At 44.8% G+C, this 19516-nt stretch overlaps 1 protein-coding gene across 1 annotated transcript in view; it reads right to left on the bottom strand.

The window, feature by feature from the left end:
* Nucleotides 1-15184, bottom strand: part of Clec17a (C-type lectin domain containing 17A) — a 31403-nt gene extending 16219 nt beyond the window's left edge. Inside the window, exons 1-10 of the mRNA XM_033757321.1 lie at nucleotides 15122-15184; nucleotides 14955-15032; nucleotides 12591-12623; nucleotides 12458-12508; nucleotides 12334-12375; nucleotides 12129-12173; nucleotides 11070-11222; nucleotides 10922-10984; nucleotides 8509-8604; nucleotides 7649-7800 (exon numbers count right to left, since the gene is read on the bottom strand). Of these exons, the coding sequence (XP_033613212.1) occupies nucleotides 7649-7800; nucleotides 8509-8604; nucleotides 10922-10984; nucleotides 11070-11222; nucleotides 12129-12173; nucleotides 12334-12375; nucleotides 12458-12508; nucleotides 12591-12623; nucleotides 14955-15032; nucleotides 15122-15173 (765 nt within the window). The 5' untranslated portion in view covers nucleotides 15174-15184. The remainder of the gene's footprint in view (nucleotides 1-7648; nucleotides 7801-8508; nucleotides 8605-10921; nucleotides 10985-11069; nucleotides 11223-12128; nucleotides 12174-12333; nucleotides 12376-12457; nucleotides 12509-12590; nucleotides 12624-14954; nucleotides 15033-15121) is intronic.
* Between the last annotated feature and the right edge of the window lie 4332 nt (nucleotides 15185-19516).

The raw sequence follows: 19516 nt of genomic DNA, 5'->3' as shown, positions 1-19516 counted from the left end.
AAAAAAAAAAAAAAAAAAAAAAGCCCAAGCCCTGATAGATTCACTGCTGAATTCTACAAGAAATTTAGAGAAGACCTAATGCCACTACTTCTGAAACTCTTTAATGAAATTGAAAGGGAAGCAACACACCCAAAATCATTCCTGAAAGGAAGCATTACAGCATTACCCTGATACCAAAACCAGAGAAGGATCCAAGCAAAAAGTAGAATGACAGGCCTGCATCCCTAATGAACATAGAGGCAAGAATCCTCAATAAAATACTAGCAAACAGAATGCAGCAAATCAAGAAGGGTATACACCGTGACCACATAGGATTTATCTTAGGGATGCAAGGGTGGTTCAACATACACAAATCAATAAATGTAATACACTATATTAACAGAGCTAAGGACAAAAACAAAATATATTATCATCTTGATAGAAGCAGAAAAAGCATTTGACAAGTTCCAATACCCATTTATGATAAAAGCCCTAGATGGTCTTTGTCTCAATCTGATAAAAGCCATCATAAGAAACCAACCGCCAACATCATCCTAGTGGACAAAAACTGAAAGCTTTCACTCTAAAACCAAACAAGGAGCCAGTCCTGATAGCACACGCCGATAATCCCAGGACTCGGGAGGCTGAGACAGGAGGATCGCTGTGAGTTCGAGACCATGCTGGGCTACAGAGTGAGTTCCAGGTCAGTCTCAACTACATAGTGAGACCCTGTCTCAAAAAAATAAAAAATAATAAAAATGAAATAAAATCAAACAAGGATGTCCACTATCACCACTCCTATTCAACATAGTTCTTGAGGCTGGGCGTGGTGGTGCATGCCTGTAATCCCAGCACTCAGAGGCTGAGGCAGGAGGATTGCTGTGAGTTTGAGACCAGCTTGGTCTACATAGTGAGTTCCAGGTCAGTCTCAACTGCATAGTGAGACCTTGTCTCAAACAAACAAACAAACAAACAAAAAGGCTGGGGATTTAGCTCAGCAGTTCAGTGGCCTGCCTTCTTGCAAGCACAAGGACCTGAGTTCAATCCCTGGTACCAAAAAAAAAAAATAGTTCTTGAAGGTCCAGGCATTTAGCTAAGTGGCACTGTGCCTGCCTTGCAAGCACAAGGTCCTGTGTTTGATAACCAGTACAAAAAAAAAAAAAACAGTTCTTGAAACAGTCAGAGCAATTAGACAAGAGAAAGAAATAAAAGGAATAAGGATAAGAAAGAAGTTAAACTATCGTTATTTGTGGATTACACAATACTCTACAAAGAAGACCCCAAAAACACCACCAAAAGACTTCTAGACTTAATAACCAAGTTTAGTAGCATAGTTGAATATAAAGTCAGCACTCAATAATCAATAGCCTTCCTTTACACAAATAACAAACACACTGAGAGAGAAACTGGGGAAACAATTCCTTTTAAAATAGCATCCAAAAAATGAAATGTCTAGGGATTCAATTATCAAAGGAAGTAAAAGACCTCTACATTGAAAAGTACAAGCCAGGCATTGTGGCACATGCCTGTAATCCCAGCACTTGGGAGGCTGAGGCAGGAGGATCGCTGTGAATTCGAGACCAGCCTGGGCTACATAGTGAGTTCCAGGTCAGTCTCAACTACATAGAGAGACCCTGTCTCAAAAACAAAAAGAAAAGTACAATACTCTGAAGAAAGAGATCAAAGAGGCTATCAGCAAATGAAAAGATACCTCTAGTTCTTGAGTAGGAAGAAACAATATAATGAAAACGGCTATATTTCCAAAATTGTTATACAGATTTAATGCAGTCTCAATCAAAATTTCAACAGCATATCTCACAGAATTAGAGAAAACAATCCTAAAATTTATTTGGAACCAGAAGAGACCTAGAATCACAAAGGTAATCTTGGGCAACAAAGGCAAATGGGGACATCAAAATCCCTGATTTGAAACTATACTACAAAGCTACTTGATAAAAACAGCATGGTACTAGCAAAAAAACAGGCCTGAGTATCAGTGGAACAGATTAGAAGATTCAGGTACTAAGCCACCTTGTCTTTGTCAAAGGACCTAAACACCTTTCCTGGCAGAAAGATAGCTCCTTTAATAAATGGTGCTGGAAAAAACAGGCTTTCCACTTGCTGAAGATTAAAACTAGACTCATATCTTTCACTATGCATTAAATTAAAATCAAAATGGATAGAAGATCTGAATATTAAAACAGAAACACTAAATCTGCTGGAAGAGAGAATAGGTAGAACTCTCAACGACATTGGTCTAGGGGGGCCGGGGGTTTAGCTCAGTGGCATCACACCTGCCTTGCAAGTGCAAGGTCATGAGTTTGATCCCAGCACCAAAAAAAAAGCAAACAAAAAATTGGTCTAGGCAAAGACTTTATGAACAAAACCTTGATCATTCAGGAACTATGACAAAAAAATCAACAACTAGAATCTCATCTTATTAAAAGGCTTTTGCACAGCGAGAGAAACCACAAACAGTGAAGAGACAACTCACAGTGTGGGGAAAAAACTATCTGGAAAATATAAGAACTTACAAAAAGTGAGACCCAAGTTTAATGACTCAATCCAAAACTGGGCATCTGAAATGAATAAGCAGTTCTCCAATGAAGAAGTAGAATTGACAAATAAATATATGAAAAAATGTTCAACACAACAGTCATTCAAGAGATGGAAATTAAAGCAACACTGAGATTCCACCTCGCTCCAGAAAGAATGGCTGTTATCAAGAAAGCAACCAGTAACAGGGGCTGGGGATTTAGCTCAGTGGTTCCACCACCTGCTTTGCCAGCGCAAGCACCTGAGTTTGATCCCTGGTACAAAAAAAAAAGAAAAGAAAGGAAGGAAAGAGAGAGAGAGAGAGAGAGAGAGAGAGAGCAACCAATAACAAATGCTGGGGGGGGCTGTGGGGAAAAAGGAACCCTTCTCCACTGTTGGTGGGAGTGCAGACTGGTGCAACTACTGTGGAAATCAATGTGGGGATTCCTCAAAAAAACTAGGGCCGGGGATTTAGCTCAGTGGTTCCAGTGCCTGCCTCACAAGTGCAAGGACCTGAGTTTGATCCCTGGTACCAAAAAAAAAAAAAAGACACAAGATATAAGTTATTTAATCTCTCAGTGCCTTGGAATTCCCTTCTACAAAACTGGAATAATACTACTAGAGCTGGGCATGTATATCATGTAAGGGTGCAAATTCCCTATGTTGAACGTTAGACTTCTGTATACCTAAAATGTACCAATAGCTGTTTTTGCTTAATGAATTAACTAATTAAAAGCAATATCTATATTCCTGTACAGGCAGTTAATTTATGGTGGCTAAAGAAATCACTGCACATGGCAAGAGTTAACTAGGAAAGGAGCAGGGAAGGACTTTCCAGGAAGGAGGAAATGTTATAAACCTCAGTTGGGCTGACAATTACATCTGTCAAAATGCTCCTTCAGGACTTGTGCGCTTCACTCTGGAAATTACACATGCACGCACTCAACACCAGACTAAGCGGAGACAGAACCGGAAGAAAGTTGTGAATGTGCAGACATAGTAGGCTGCAGAAAGAGGAACCCCACATATGGCCCCCTGGGAGCCCCAAGTTATGACCAAAATAAAGCACAAATAGATTTGGGGACTCTAAAAAAAGCAAAGCTATCTAGGCACTACGTAAAAGCCCCAGAAGGCATTAGAAACCAAAGATAAAAGAGGCCTGCCTGCTGTGTATTGGATCGAAGTGAACAGAGCCTTTGGGGTTTAATGGTCTTTTTTTTTTCTTTGTTTTGTTTTATTTTGTGCTGAGGATGGAACCCAGGGCCCTGCATATGCTACCCAAGAGCTCTACAAATGAGCACACCCCAGCCTTCTCAGTCTTTTAGAGCAAAAAGATCCCTGTGCCCAAGAACAGCAGGGAAGTTGACAGAGAGATATCCAGACTGGAAAGTCCATGCTGACAGCACAGTGGGTCCCTCGGGTGGCCCAGGTGTTCCAAAGACTGTGAGCCAGAAGACCAGAAAAGCCAGAACTTATGTTCTAGACACTACACTGAGGGTAGCTGAGGAGGAGGGGACCCAGGCAAGTAGGTTGCTGCACAACTGTAATCCCAGCCCTGAGGAAGGCTGAGAAAGGGTGGAGGCAATAGCAATTTAGTGGGACTTTGTCTCAAAATTTAAAAAAAAAAAAAAAAAAAAAAAAACACTTAAAAGAGATAGAGCCGGACATGGTGGCGCACACCTGTAATCCCCCGCACTCGGGAGGCTGAGGCAGGAGGGTCGCTGTGAGTTCAAGACCAGCCTGGGCTACATAGTGAGTTCCAGGTCAGACTCAACTACATAGTGAACTAGACCCTGTGTCAAAACAAACAAACAAACAGAAAAAAAGAGGCAGAGATGTACCTTAGCGATAGAGTATACCAGGGTTTCATGGATAGTACTAGAAAGAGAAGGAGAAAGAGGAAGAACAGAAAGACAAGAGGAGAACGAGTGGTAACAAACACCTGTAATCCCAGCACTCGGGAGGCTGAGGCAGAATCACGGTGAATCCCAGGCCACCCTGGGCTACACGGTGAGTTCAGGGGCAGCCTGAACTACAGAGAGAGACCTTGTCTCAAAAAAAAACAAAAGGGCCGGGGATTTAGCTCAGTGGTTCCACCGCCTGCCTCGCAAGCACAAGGTCCCAAATTCAATCCCCAGTACCATAAACCAAAAAAAAAGAAGACAGAGAGAAAACTCATCACTGAACCTCCACATACCGACTAGAATACTAGAATAGTGCCTTGAACATAACAGACATTCAGAAAACATTGATTTAATTAATTTATAAGTAAACTATGTACTTTATACAGATTATCTCATTCACTCCTCATCATGAGCACTGAAACAAGTTTTTGGTTTTTGGGGGGTTGTTTGTTTGAGAGAGGGTCTCTGTGCTGTCCAGGTTGGCCTCAAATCCCTAGGCTCAAACAATCCTCCTGCCTCAGCTCCCTGAGTAGTTAGGACTATATGTGCTCACCCCCATGCCCAGTCTAGTATTATTGTACAAGGGAAAACCAAGGCACTGAGAGATTAAATAACTTATGCAGAATCATTCAGTCAATACATGTCTCAGTGGATACCAACTTGCAGTAAAAATACCAAGGAACAAGGCCACATACAGTGGTACACTCTCATGTAATCCCAACTACTCAGGTGGCTGAGACAGGAAGATCAAAAATTCAAGGTCATTATGGACAACTTAGCAAGACCTGGACTCAAAAAATAAAATGGGCTGGAAATGTAGCTCAGTGGCAGAGTTCTTGCCTAACATGCATAAAGCCCTGGGTTCCACTCTGAACACCACAAAAAAATAAATAAACTAAGATACCAAGGACCAGATACATTGCTCTTTTCTAGCTTAGTCATTTATAAGCTGTCCCCATTCAGAAGAAAAATGGACCTCAGTTGACTGAGATTAAATATCCACCATTCTGGTAGAACGGGAGTTCCAGAGAAACAAATGCATAAGTAAAACATTTCTTGTGAATCTGAGTTTAGAGAAATATGATTGTATCTGCTCCACTGAAATTTTCTTATTTAACTCATTCAAATGAAGCCATGAAACAAAGAAAATAAAAAATAGAAGGAACATGAACAATAACATTCTAAGGACTAGGACTGCAGCTCAGTGATAGAGCACTTGCCTAGTATGCATGAGCCCCTGGGTTCCACCTCCAGCCTGGAAAGTAATAATAACAATGTAGGCCTAAATTCAACCAAATCAATAATTATATTAAATGTAAATGGTCTAAAAACACTCATTAAGCCAGGCCTGGTGCCACACACCTTTATAGTGGACCCCCAAAATTCACAAGAATTACATTCCTACAAACTGTGAAAAACTGAATTTCAGTTATGGTCAGAAAATATCTGTGTCTATTTTTATAGTTTAAACCCTAAATAGTCTGTTTCCAGCAGTTATGCAATTTAATTTAATTTAATAAAATACTATATTAATAAAGCCTTAGAAGGTGCAGGGCATTTTGGCAGCATTTTAGGGATCTTAAGGCTTTAAGAACAAAACCACTGGGCATGGTGGCACACCCCTGTAATCCCAGCACTCAGGAGGCTGAGAAAGGAGTATCACTATGTAGTTGAGACTGACCTGGAACTCACTATGTAGCCCAGGCTGGTCTTGGACTCACAGTGATCCTCCTGCCTCAGCCTCCCGAGTGCTGGGATTACAGGCATGTGTCACCATGCCCAGCTAACTATGATTTTTATAGTTAAGATTCTGAACTGTTTTTGTTTAGGTTTGATTTGGTTTTTATGGTACTGAGGATTGAATCCAGGGCCCCTGCACTGAGTGCCATACTTGGCCTTTTTTTATTTTTTTATTTTGAGATGAGGTCTTGCTAAGTCACTAAGTTGCCCAGGCTGGGCTCAAACTTGTGATCCTCCTGCCTCAGTCTCCCAGAAAATTGGAAATATAGGCATGTATCAACATGCCCAGAAGATTCTCAACTTTGACACCAGCTATATGGGCCCACATCTCAGGTCTGACACTAGTTTTTTGTTGTTGTTTTGTACCAGGGATTGAACTTGGGACCTTGCACTACAAGGCAGGCAGCGGAACCATTGAGCTAAATTCCCAGCCTAAATGAACCTTGATCTAAAGCTCATATCATTTGTTTGTTTAGGTTGTTGTAGTTTTTTGGTTTGGTTTTTGATTTTTTGTTTTGTTTTGTCTTGTTTTTTGTTTTTTGAGGCCGGGTCTCACTATGTAGTTAAGACTGATCTGGAACTCACTGTGTAGCCCAGGCTGGTCTTGAACTCACAGCAATCCTCCTGCCTCAGCCTCCCGAGTGCTGGGATTAAAGGTGTGCACCACCACGCCCGGCTTTGATTTTGGGGTTTTTGTCGGGGGGGGCTTTTTTTTTCTGACACTAGCTTTGAGTGACCACAGGCAAGTTGCTTACATACTATACCTGAGAGTCCCCATTTGTGAAATGAAAATGATACGTACTATCTTCCAAAGGGCAATATTACCTAACTGCTATAGTACTAAGTCAAGACAGCTGTTTACAGGTATGCCAGTCCTCCTTCGGGATTACACAGGTTAAACCTTACTTTGCTACCATCCTAAAGGACAGAAGTATTCACGTGACTTGCTCTGTAAGAATGAGTGAAAGCTTCCAGAGTCAGTGTACGATTTGATATGGGGTCTCTCTGTTACTGCAGCATAACAGAACCTCTCCTGACAGATCTACTCATGTATAGAGTTAGGAAAACCGCATGTCCTCGTGCATGTAAGGTGTAAGTACTTGCAATACACCCTGGAAAACAGAAAGTGCTAGACGTGCTATTTCCATGGTAGAGATAAAAATGAAACTTGTAGTAATTAAAGAAACACATGCAGGATTTGAACTCAAAGCATATCCTCTTAACTTCTGCATGATTCCAACTCAGGAAAACTCGGCCATTAAAGTTTAATAACTCAAAAGTGATTTTTTTTTTTTTGAGACAGGGGCCTCCCTGCATAGTCCAGCCTGGCCTGGAACTCGTCAGGATCACAGGCAGGTGCCGCCAGACCCATTTGGGTCATTTAAAAGTAAATCTAATTTCCCTCCATCCAGGCAAGGAGAGGGTGTGTGATTTGTGGAAGCCACGCAGGCTGGCCTTGCAGGTCCCGAGAGCTCAGCAGGGAGACTTACGTGCTCAGCCAGACTATCAATGATGACCAAATGTGAGTAGTTCTCCTGGCAGAACTGCCGGGCGTCATCCCATGACTTGGTGCCCGGGGAGAAGTAGTAGCACTTGCTCTCGAACGGGAGCCAGTCGTCAGGGCAGGTAACCTTGGTACATTCTGGGAACAGGACAGGATGCTGTCAGGGGGCTCTGTGGTCATGAGATACACAGTACACCACGTGCAGTTGTGAAGTCACATCGACTCTCAATATTCAGAGTATAAAAACGTAACAAAATTGTGATTTAATAAATTGTAAGCAGTCAATAAATAAATTCTTAGAGATATAAGATTTAAAATCTGGTACTAAAAGTATGGGCATGCTGGAAGTCGGCAAGTAACTAAAGAAGAAAGTTGGTGAGTAACGAAAGTGTCAGAAACTTCCCTCTGTAAATTCACCTCCCAGTGGCATTACAAGTGATTCCTTGAAATTCAATGTATTGGTCAAGATATGATATCATGATGTAGATATATATGCCAATTCCTCACAATGAATGTATTTATTATATATTACAAACACACACTATAAAAAACATTATAATAAAAACAAGATGTACTCACTTAGGAATGATCCCACATGTATTAATCCATGAAAAAAGGTAAGAAAATGCTACAATACATTTAAGTAGATTCATGCACTCTAAACCAGATAAATGTTTACAAGGAAAGGGGATTATAGACACACCATTCCGAGGCATGCAGATTTTCAATACAGGATAAACCTACTCAAATGCAGGGAGTAATGGAGAATAGTTTCTCTTGTTGGCCAACACTAGAGCTGGCTCTGCATGTCACCCATCTGTGGGCAATTCTCCAGCCCCTACTCACCTAACAAGGCCCGAAGTTCCGCCAGGGACTGGTTTGTGTAAGCTCTTACATGGTCAATGTCCTTCTTCAGGCCTGCCAGCCCTCCCACGCCAGTCACTGTCAGGGGGATGAGCCAGAGGGTTAGAGAGAGAATCACCTCCACCTACCCGCCACCCTCCGGCTGCAGACACGGAGAGAGAAGGAAGAAGAAACTGCCCTCAGGTTCTAGTGGGTCTGGTCAAAATCCAGAACAGCTCAGAAAAGGGATCCCTGCCTGGGACTTAGGAGGATTGGAAATGGAGGACTTCCTGAAGGTGGCTTTTAAAGGAAAAGGGTGATTCAGGTGCTGGGGGTGGTCACAGCAGGTGGGCAGGGACACCCTTCCTCTCTTGGACTGTGTTAAATCTGGTATTTTATACTCATGTGGGTGATAATTCAACTAACGACTGTCTATAGCTGTGCTGTCCAAAAAACACATAATGTCAATTACGTGATGCAATTTTATTTTGTGGGGGGTGGGTTTTGTTTTTGTTTTTTGAAACAGGGTCTCACTATGCACTTCAGGCTGCCCTTGAACTCTATGTAGCCCAGGCTGACCTCAAACTCATACCATCCCTCCTGCCTCAGTCTCCTGAAAACTAAATTTACATGTGTGTACCACTACAGCCAGCTATGCAATTTTAAATTTGTTAGCCACTTTCTTCATTTTATTTAAAACAAGATCTCATTAAATTGCCACGGCATTTCGATCCCTGGTACCAAAAAAAAAAAAACAAAATTGCCACAGCTTGCCTTGAACTTGTGATCCTCCTGCTTTAGCCTCCTAAGTAGCTGAGAATACAGACAGGCTTATGCTACCACACCTGGATATAGCCATATTTTTAAGTCAAGAAAAATAGGTAAAATTAAATTGAAGGCTGAGGGAGTTACTCAGTGATAGAGCATTTGCCTACCATGCATGAGGCCCTGGACTCCATCATCAGCACCATCCAAAATAATTAATGAAGTGCTATTTTTTAATTTATCCCTATGTACCCTCAATATTATCATTTCAACATATATTCCATATTTTTAAAATATTCGTTTTTGGAGATACAGTACACTCTTTCTAGAAGCAAGTTCAGCCTCTTTGGCCAAATCAAAATAACACTGAGATTCCATCTTACTCCAGCAACAATAACTATCATCAAGGACTCGAAAAACAACAAATGCTTGCAAGAATGTGGAGGAAGGAAGCCCTTCAACACTGTTGGTGCAAATGTAAACTAGTAGAACCACGATGGAAGTCAGTACGCCAATTCCTCAAAACAGCTAAAAGTAGAATTATCTGTCTTCTAGGTATCTTTCAAAAGAGTTAATTTATCATTTATAGTAATACATGCAGATCTATGTTTATAGCAACACGACGGATAAAGCAAATGTTGTAGTTATACACCATGGAGTACTACTCAGACATAAAGAAGCATAAATTTGAGTCATTCTTAGAAAAATAGATGGATTTCAAGACCATAATGCCAAGTACAATAAATCAAACTCGGATTAAATAGTGCATGGTTTCTCTTACAGAAGAAATTGAAAATATAGATAATTTAAAGAGCAAACTAAAAGAGAGATGGTAGGAAATAGGGAGATAAACTTTCAGAAAGACAAAGGGTATCCAGGGAGAAGAGATGGCAAGGGAGGAAGGGAGAATAAAATTGATTAAGATGTGGTACGCATGGGGCCAGGGATGCAGTTCAGTGGTGCTACACCTGCCTGGCAAGTGCAAGGTCCAGAGTTCAATCCCCAGTACTGAAGGGAAAAAATTATATATATTTAATGTATGTATGTATATGTACCAGTATCTCAAGATTAATGTAACTGTTAAGTACTGCAAATATGTACTAAGAATAAAAAAGATGTAACAAATGAAATTAGTGTGCATTTCACAGTTACAGTGCAGCCCTATTTTTGTTTGTTTGTTTGCTTTGGTTTTGGTTTTTTTTGAGACAGGGTCTCACTATGTAGTTGAGACTGACCTGGAACTCACTGTGTAGCCCAGGCTGGTCTCGAACTCACAGTGATCCTCCTGCCTCAGCCTCCCAAGTGCTGAGATCACAGGCATGCGCCACCACGCCCAGCACGCAACACATTTTAAACTGGCCATGTTTTAAACCCTCAATAGCTACATGTGGTTTGTGGCCACCACCTTGGAGAATGGAGGTTTGGACACAAGTGCATGTGCGCGCGCACACACACACACACACACACACACACATTTCATGGGGACAGGTACATGATAAGGACTATGTCTGATTTGTTCACCACTCTACCCTCACCATTAGCACCCAGCACAGTGCCTGAGCAAGATGGAGACTGGCTGGTCTTGGACAAGGTTTCAGGACAGTGCAGATTCTAGCCATGCCGACAGGAAGCAATGACTGAAAGTGCTCACCATTTTCCTGCCATGCCTTCTGCTGGACAGACACCATTCTCAGTGTTTCCACCACCTCCTGGTCTGCAAGGAAGAGGACAGCCTGCACCCGGGTCCTCCAGTGCCCCCTCCCCAATCTCTCTCCAGGCCCCACCCCATCCCTACTCACACTTAAGGACGGCCACAGCCAGACTGATGCCACTCAAGAGCAGTGAAGTCGCCACCAGCAGACACAGGAACATCAACAACCTCTCCTCCCAGTGACATCCAGAACCCCTGGACTTCTGACTGGTCCAGGGTCCTGGAGTCGCTGGGGCTGGGGCTGGAGACAGAAAAACCCATACTGGTGCTTCAGAGAGCAATTAAGGGATCCTTGAGGTTTTCTCCAAGAGCAGAGGGGACAAAGGTCTGTGGTCTTGTCTGTGTCACCAGACAGGGACAGTAAGAGTGTACTGAGGAGGCCAGAATATGTGTATGGAGCATCAATTATGTGCTAGGCATCATGTTCTGTCTCTCTGATCTTATTGGAGCCTCATCCCTACAATGATGTAAAGATAAGATTAGTCCCACTTTTGCAGGTAAGTAAACTGAGGCTTGGGGAGGTTACACATGACTGGGACCCACCTTTGCTCTTAATACCTTCGATGCATTATTTCCTACTCTCCAACATCACCTGCCCAAGTGGCTCTCCAGTCAAGGAATCTGGTGGACCCTTTCTTCTGGGGCACAGGACATTTCCTATTTCCTCTGCTCCTCCTCTTCCTCCTCCTCCTCCTTCTCCTTTTCCTGCTTTTTCTTCTCCTCCTTTCTCCTTCTTTGCAATATAGTTATTGAACCCAGTGCCTTTGCACTAAGCTACATCTCCAGACTTTTCTTCTAGATTTTAATTTTATTTTGAGACAAGGTCTCACTAAGTCACTAAGTTGCACATGCTGGGCTTGAACTTGTGATCCTCCAGCCTCAACCTCCCAGAGGCTGTCGTGCCGGGATGACAGGCGTGCCCACCGCACCTGGCTCCTGCATCTTCTGTAAGTAGGAAAGGAGCCTGAAGAGTCCTCAGAAAACACTCTGACTCCCTGGGAGCCTGGCCTAGACTCAGGAAGGACCAGTTTTTGAAGGAGAAGCACCTCTGTTTCAGGTTCTCACTTTACAGCTGTTGTTCTGGATCAAATGCACTGCCTACCAGGAGGGGGAGCTAGGGAGCCACCGGAAGGGACCGAGAACTTACTGGTTAGGGAAGGCGGGAACGAAGGCGGATCCCGATGTGTGACACCTTGGAGGAATAAAGAGAGAGGTTTGTCCCGAAGTTGCTGAGAGACTCTTGTTTCCCCAGACCAACACCCCTGCTTTGTCCTCTGGACAGAAGTGGGGATGGGAAGGAAATGTCCAGTTGGCCCTTCTCCAGCTCCTTAAAGGGTTTCCCCACTGCTCACCCAAGGGATTAGATGTGGAGGTGACTGGAGGGAGGTCCAGGGCTGCAAGGAGCAGAAAGACAGTTGTCATTCAGAGCAGGGATTCAGCCAGGCGAGCAGGAAGCTCCCAGCCCTCGGCTCTCACCTGTGATCTTCGGGGGCTTTCGAGGAAGAGGGGAGTTCTCCACTTTCTTTCCTGCCAAAGGAAGAATGATTGCTCAGGCCCAGAGCAGGGCAAAACTAGCCCTGGGTCTTCTGTATCCCCAGCCCCAGCTCACCTGCCTTGGGTGGCCTCGGTGGTGCCACTGAACCTGGAAAAGAGAAACTCTGAGTTAGGGCAGATGTCAGGATGGGCCCAAGATTGAAGGAAGGGATAGAAACAAGGTAAAGGTCAGCGTGGAGGGTTGGAGATGAGGGTAGAGATGGAGTCGAGTGTGAGAATTGAATCAGGATGAGACAGGGGACAGAGTTAAAGCATAGTGACCAGCTGGGTGTGGTATTGCACGCCTGTGAGCCCAGCACTTAGGAGGCTGAGGCAGGAGGATCTCAAGTTGGAGGCCAGACTGGAATACATAGCAAGACCCTGTGTAAAAAAACAAAAACAAAGGAGGAGGGAGGAGGCAAAAAGGAGGAAGGAGGAAGAAGAAAGAACAGAAGGAGAGAAGAAGCAGGAGAAGGCAGAATGACCACTTTGAATTGCGTAGGCATTTTGAGAGATGGAGTCTCCCCACGTAGCCTCCTGAGTAGCTGGGACTGTGGAAATGCACCACCTTTCAGCTAGATTTTCTCAGTTCAGATCCCACGTCAAGGGGGAGGGGCGTGTGAAGGGAGGGGAGGGGATTGAGAGAAAAAGAAGAATCAAGATAAACCATGTACAGGTACAATTTCCCTATGATGAATGGGTTCATTATGTCTACTTAAATTGTACCAACAAAATTAATTTTTAAAAAAAATTTAAAATAGGGGCCAGGGATGTAGTTTAGTGGCACCAAGTCTGTCTGGCAAGGGTAAAGTCCTGAGTTCGATCCCCAGTACTGAGAAAAATAAAACAAAATAAAAGCAGATTCCCACATCACGGGAAACTCCTCCATCCCGAGTGAACTGGGACATCTGGTCATCCGAATCAAGGTCACAGTTGCGTTTGGAAGTGAGGATGGAGCTCATGTTGGGACGGAGTGACAACAGATGGGGTGAAGACCACAAAGGATGTGGGTCCGATGGTAAGACAGTGTGGTTAGAATGCATCATTACTAGGTTCCGAAAGGGGGGAGGAGCAGAGATCAAGCAGGCTCTAGTTTTGAGAGAAAGGACGAAGTTGAGGTTGGGGCTATGGTGATGAAACTGGACTTTAACCTGGGCGAGGTGGTGCACACTGGTATTCCCAGCACTCGGGAGGCTGAGGCAGGAGGATCGCTGTGAGTTCGAGACCACCCTGGGCTACACATCATTACTAGGTTCCGAAAGGGGGGAGGAGCAGAGATCAAGCAGGCTCTAGTTTTGAGAGAAAGGACGAAGTTGAGGTTGGGGCTATGGTGATGAAACTGGACTTTAACCTGGGCGAGGTGGTGCACACTGGTATTCCCAGCACTCGGGAGGCTGAGGCAGGAGGATCGCTGTGAGTTCGAGACCACCCTGGGCTACACAGTGAGTTCAGGAGACCAGTGAGTCTCCAACTCACGGCTACACAGTGAGTTCCGGGTCAGTCTCAACTACATAGTGAGACCTTGTCTCAAACACAGCCCCCCCCAAATAAAGAAAAGTTTTAAAAAGCTAGGAAATAGCTAGTGAATATATAGATATAGTGTGAGGGCCCTGGGTTCAGCTCTCGGTACCACAAAAGAAGAAAGGGACGGAGGGAGGGAATGAAAGGGACAGGAGAGGAAGAAGGAAGATTGTCTCAAACACAGCCCCCCCGCCAAAAAAAGAAAAGTTTTAAAAAGCTAGGGATATAGCTAGTGAATATATAGATATAGTGTGAGGGCCCTGGGTTCAGCTCTAGGTACCACAAAAGAAGAAAGGGACGGAGGGAGGGAATGAAAGGGACAGGAGAGGAAGAAGGAAGCGCCTTGTCCCAGTGGGGTGGCCCCAGGCCAGCCACACCGGAATGCAGACCCACCTCTGGCGACAGCGCACTTAACACACGCAGGAGGATCACTGGAGACCAGGAACTCAAGACCAGTGTAGGCAAGATCAGTGAGACCCTAACCCCAGAAACAACGAAAAGACCTAGCATTGGATGTAAATGCAGGGATGCCAGAGAACCAACAATCATTGCATTTCTGAGACACCAGCTTTCATGCCTCAGCAACTCTGCGCCCACCAGTGTCTTCCCGACAAATCCCTGCTGGCGCTTCAAGATCCACTCTAGTGTCCTCTCCTCCGATCTCCACCAGCCCTCGCCCTTGAAGGAGAATCCTCAACTCCCCTCAGCATCTCTCCCCCCGCTCCCTTCACCCCTTCCCTCTCCATCTACGCGGTGCCCAGACTGCCTCCTCATCAGACTCCCAGGTCTTTATGGGAAGGGTGTAGCTCCAGGGCTCTCATGCCACGGTGCCTGCTGGAGCGGGCACAGAGGCAACTGTATGTACAATCCCCAGCCAGCGCCCCTGGCGAGCCTGCTCCCGCCCTGAGAATCCTCCTACCTGGCTTTGGAGGAAGGTCCTTATAGAGGGGTGCTGAGTTCTCATAGTCCTCTCCATCCTCCTCCTTCTCCGTGGGCCCTTCCAGAGAAAAGGCCAGTCAGGTCCCAGCCCATTCCTTCCTTCAGCCCTCAGGCCCTGGTCCCAACCCCAGTTCGCTGCAGCCGTACCTGCTTGGTGCTTGGTGTTGGTGTACAGGCTGTACATGGCTGTGGGTAGCATAAGGAGCTGCGAATGGCAGCCAGGACTTCGTAGCTTCTGCTGAGTTCCCTCCTACTTAAGGGTCTGGGGATTCTCAGTTCCTTTTTTTTTTTCTTTTTTTAGTTCCTTTTTTCTTTAAAAGTCAACTATATGCAAATCTATCTTGAGAAGAAACCCTCTTTTTTTTTTTTTTTTTCCCTTTGGTACTAGGGATCGAACTCAGGCCCTTGCACTTTCGAGGCAGGCGGCAGAACCACTGAGCTACATCCCCAGCCCCGAGAAGAAACCCTCTTGATTCCACACATACATCTGTCTCTCCCCCACCCCCCGATGGCACAGCAGTGACAATGGCACAGACCCTGGTGTTGGGCTCTGAAAGAGCACCAAGCGTAGGTGACAAAAGTGGGTGAGCTCCTCCCTGCACGGGACTTTCCATCCAGACAGGAGAGACAGTGAAGCCCTGAAGGAGCAGAAATAAGCAATAGTCTGCTTTGTTATATTTGATTTCCAATACTGACTTAGTATTATTTTTCTTTTTTTTTTTTTCTTTTATTCCAGTGTGGGGAATCCAACTCAGGACCTTGCACTTGCGAAACAGTCGAGGTGCCACTGAGCTAAATCCCCAGCCCTACTTAGTATTATTTTTAAAAGACAGTGGGATAGGATAGGATTAATGTAGAGAGGTGGTCAGGAAACACCTCCTGGAAGTGGTGATACTTGTAATAAGATAGAAAAGTGATGAGCTCTAGGCACTCCCATGTTCCTTAATGAAGTGCTGGGATGCTAGTTTGGTTATCTACAGCTGTGTGACAAAACACTTCAAAACTTAGTGACTTAGGGCCAGGGATTTAGCTCAGCGGTTCGGTGGCCTGCCTTGCAAGCACAAGGACCCGAGTTCAATCCCCGGTACCAAAAAAAAAGCAAAAAAAACTTAGTGACTTAAAGCAACAATGACCCAGGTGTGATGGCGCACACCTGCAGTCTCAGCTCTTTGAGCGGCTGAGACAAGGGAATTGCAAGTTTGAGTCCAGCCTGAGCAAGTTAATGACTTAGTGAGAACTTGTCTGAAAAAAAATTTTTTTTAAGTATAAAAAAGGCTGGAGATGTAGCTCAGGGCAGAAGTCCTAGGTTCAATACCCAATATCAAAAAATAATAATAATAATTTAGGGCCGGGGATTTAGCTCAGTGGTTCCGCCACCTACCTTGCAAGCATAAGGACCCGAGTTCAATCCCCGGTACCCCCCAAAAAAAATTTAAAAATATAAAAAAAGCCAGGCGTGATGGCACATGCCTGTAATCCCAGCACTTGGGAGGCTGAGGCAGGAGGATCACTGTGAGTTCGAGACCAGCCTGGGCTACATAGTGAGTTCCAGGTTAGTATCAACTACATAGTGAGACCCTGACTCAAAAAAATAAAAATAAAATAAAAATATAAAAAGGGCTGGGGGGAGGGCCAGGGATTTAGCTCAGTGGTGCCACCACCTACCTCACAAGTGCAAGATCCTGAGTTCAATCCCTGGTACCAAAAAAAAAAGGCTGATGGTGTAGCCCAGTGACAAAGCACTTGGCCTGGCATGTGCAAGGACCTGAGTTCAGTCCCCAGTAGCAAAAAAGCAAGGCAGAATAAGAATGAATACATTATGTCACAGGGACTATAGCTCAGGAATTTGACAGCAACTTAACTGGGCTTAGGGTCACTCATATAACTGTAGTCAAGAGAATGCCTGGATGCCCCCGTTTATCGTGGCACTATTCACAATAGCAAAGATGCTAAACCAGCCCGAGTGCCCACCAAGAGTGGAACAGATAAAAGAAACATGGGATTAACACGATGGAGAATTAACCAGAAAGAAGGATGAAACTCTCATTTACAGCAACATGGATGGTCCAAACTGGAGGACACAGCGTCAGGTGAAATAAGCCCAGACACAGAAAGATAAGTACTGCTTGTTCTCTTTGATACGTGGAAGCTAAGAAAATACTCAGCCTGAAAGTAGAATAGGGATCGCTAGAGACTGAGAAAGCTGTAGGAGGGGAAAGGTAGAAAAAGAGACATGGGACTTGGTCCATGCACAATACATACATGAATGGGAATATGACAGTGCACCGCATCAATATATACAATTAATGTGTGCTAATGACAGTTGTAATTCTAATCAAACAATAAGCAACTTAAAAGTGGTTTCTAAGATAAAGCCTCAGAGTTGGACCCCCTACACAGTCCAAGTCACGATGTAACATTTTGTAACGCTTTCTTACACATATTAGATGATTTTGTAATACACATACCATACTCAATAAATAAATGTTTTTTTTTCTTTTGACTTCTTTTTATTTAGGGGTTGGAAGTGTTGAGGATTGAAACCAGAGCCTCATAAATGCTAGACAAGTTCTCTACCACTGAGCTACATCCCCACCCCCAATAAATAAAACTTTGGATTCCAAAAGAAAGAGGGGTAAGGAGGGAAAGAGGGAGGGAGTGACAGGGGCGGGGGAGGAAGGAAGGAAGGGAGTCTGACCCATCAGTCTCTGAGGACCTGACTAACAGCGGAGGATCCAAAATGGCGCACTCAGTGGCTGTTGACCAGAAGTCTCTGGTGCTCGCCACGTGAGCCTCTCCAAGGTGACTGCCACGTGAGGACTCTCACTTCATCAGTGGATTAATCCAGGGACGGAGTCCTAATCCAGGACACTGCTGAGAGATGATGGAAATTTAGGAGGTAGAACCTAACTACATGAAGCGGGTCACGGGGAATGAGGCCTTGAGGACTAATCTTGTCCCTGACCTCTCCCCCCTGGGAAGCCTGTGTGTGTGTGTTCGTGTGTATGTGTGTGTGTGTGTGATTCAGTGAGCAGCTCTGCCATGATGTTGTGTTCAGGATACCTCAGGCCTAAAGCAATGGGCTCGGGGGGCCATGATGGAAACCTCTGAAACTGAGCCCGAGACAAACCTTCCTCCCCTAGGTGGTCTTTCCCCGGTCTTCCTCTATCATCCCGGTGACAGAAAGCTGACCCACACAGCTGGAAAGGTGGCCATCTGTTGGTGATACTGGTAGACGTAACCTCACAATGCAGCCAGCAGCACAACACAGCCCCTCTGTCTTCCTCTCTGATCCATCGTTACTTACACTTTGTCTACTTCCTTCACCTCCACCTGCTCTACATGTTCCCTGCCCTCCACCTTTGGTTTAGCCCTCGAGGATTGCTTGACAAAATACCACAGGTTGGGGTGGCTTAAACAGCACCAACCCGTAGTCACATGGCTCTGGAGTCTGGAAGCCCAAGACCAAGGCGCTGGTTGGTGTCTGTGGAGGGCCTTCTTCCCAGTTCCTTCTTTTTCTCTTTCTCCCTGCCCATTCCTGGAGTCTTTTCCTCTTCTAACAAGAACGCCAGTCCTTTTGGAGTAGGTCCTCGCCCTTATAACCTTGTTTAATCTTAAGTGACCTCCTCAAAGGTCTCAGCTCCAAGTACAGTCACGTGGGGGTAAGGGCTTCAACCTATGAATTTTGAAGGGACACGATTCAGTCTGTAATGCCTCTCCCATCCGTCTTCCCCCAGAACAACCAGAGTAATGCTGACAAATATAGATCAATCAGGATAGCGATGGAACTCAGTGGTAGAGAGCTTTGCTGGCTTGCACAAGGCCCTCGCTACAGTGCCCAGCACCACACACACGCACAGGAACACACACACACACACACACACACACAATGGATAAACAGACAGGTGGATAGATAGATGGATGGATAGACAATAGATAAATACATATAGATAGAGCACCTATCTAGCCCCCACATAAGACCCTCTAAAGAGAGGAGAATAAATTTTATTCTAACTACAGGGGGAAGGTATTGTCACAGATGATGGCAGAGATCTGGATTTAGTTTCAGAAGAAACAGAGTTTACATAGACTGAGATGTGAAAGCTGGGTGTGTTAGTTACTTTTCTCTCGTTGCTGAGACAAAAATACCTGACACCCGAAGTTCAAGGGGAAAGGGTTTATTTAGCTCAGCTTGTAGAGGTTTTAGTCCATAATCGGTGGCTCCAAGGCAGAGGGGCACCTGGCACAGGGGCATCACAGAGAAACAGTTTGTGGCACTCATGTGGTAGTGAAAGCAATTAAGAAATGAACAGTGTCTTTTAGCCCCTTTTATCTTATCCAGACTACCAGGCTTAGAGTGATGCCAAACCATTCGGTGTACCGGTGTAGGAATCACACACACCTACTCCCAGGGTCACACACTCTAGATTCAGTGACCTCTGAAAAAGCCCCACGACCTCAGGAGGCTTTGAGGGGACATCTAGACATGAACCGTAACAGATCGGGGGATGAAAAAGTCAGAGTTTGGTTTCTCCCCATGGT

The sequence above is a fragment of the Fukomys damarensis genome, unplaced genomic scaffold (genome assembly GCF_012274545.1).
Source record: "Fukomys damarensis isolate Sample0158 unplaced genomic scaffold, DMR_v1.0_HiC HiC_scaffold_30, whole genome shotgun sequence".
Taxonomy (NCBI): Eukaryota; Metazoa; Chordata; class Mammalia; order Rodentia; family Bathyergidae; genus Fukomys; species Fukomys damarensis.
Note: the sequence above shows the minus strand (reverse complement) of the source record. Positions and strands in the feature narration are given on the sequence as shown.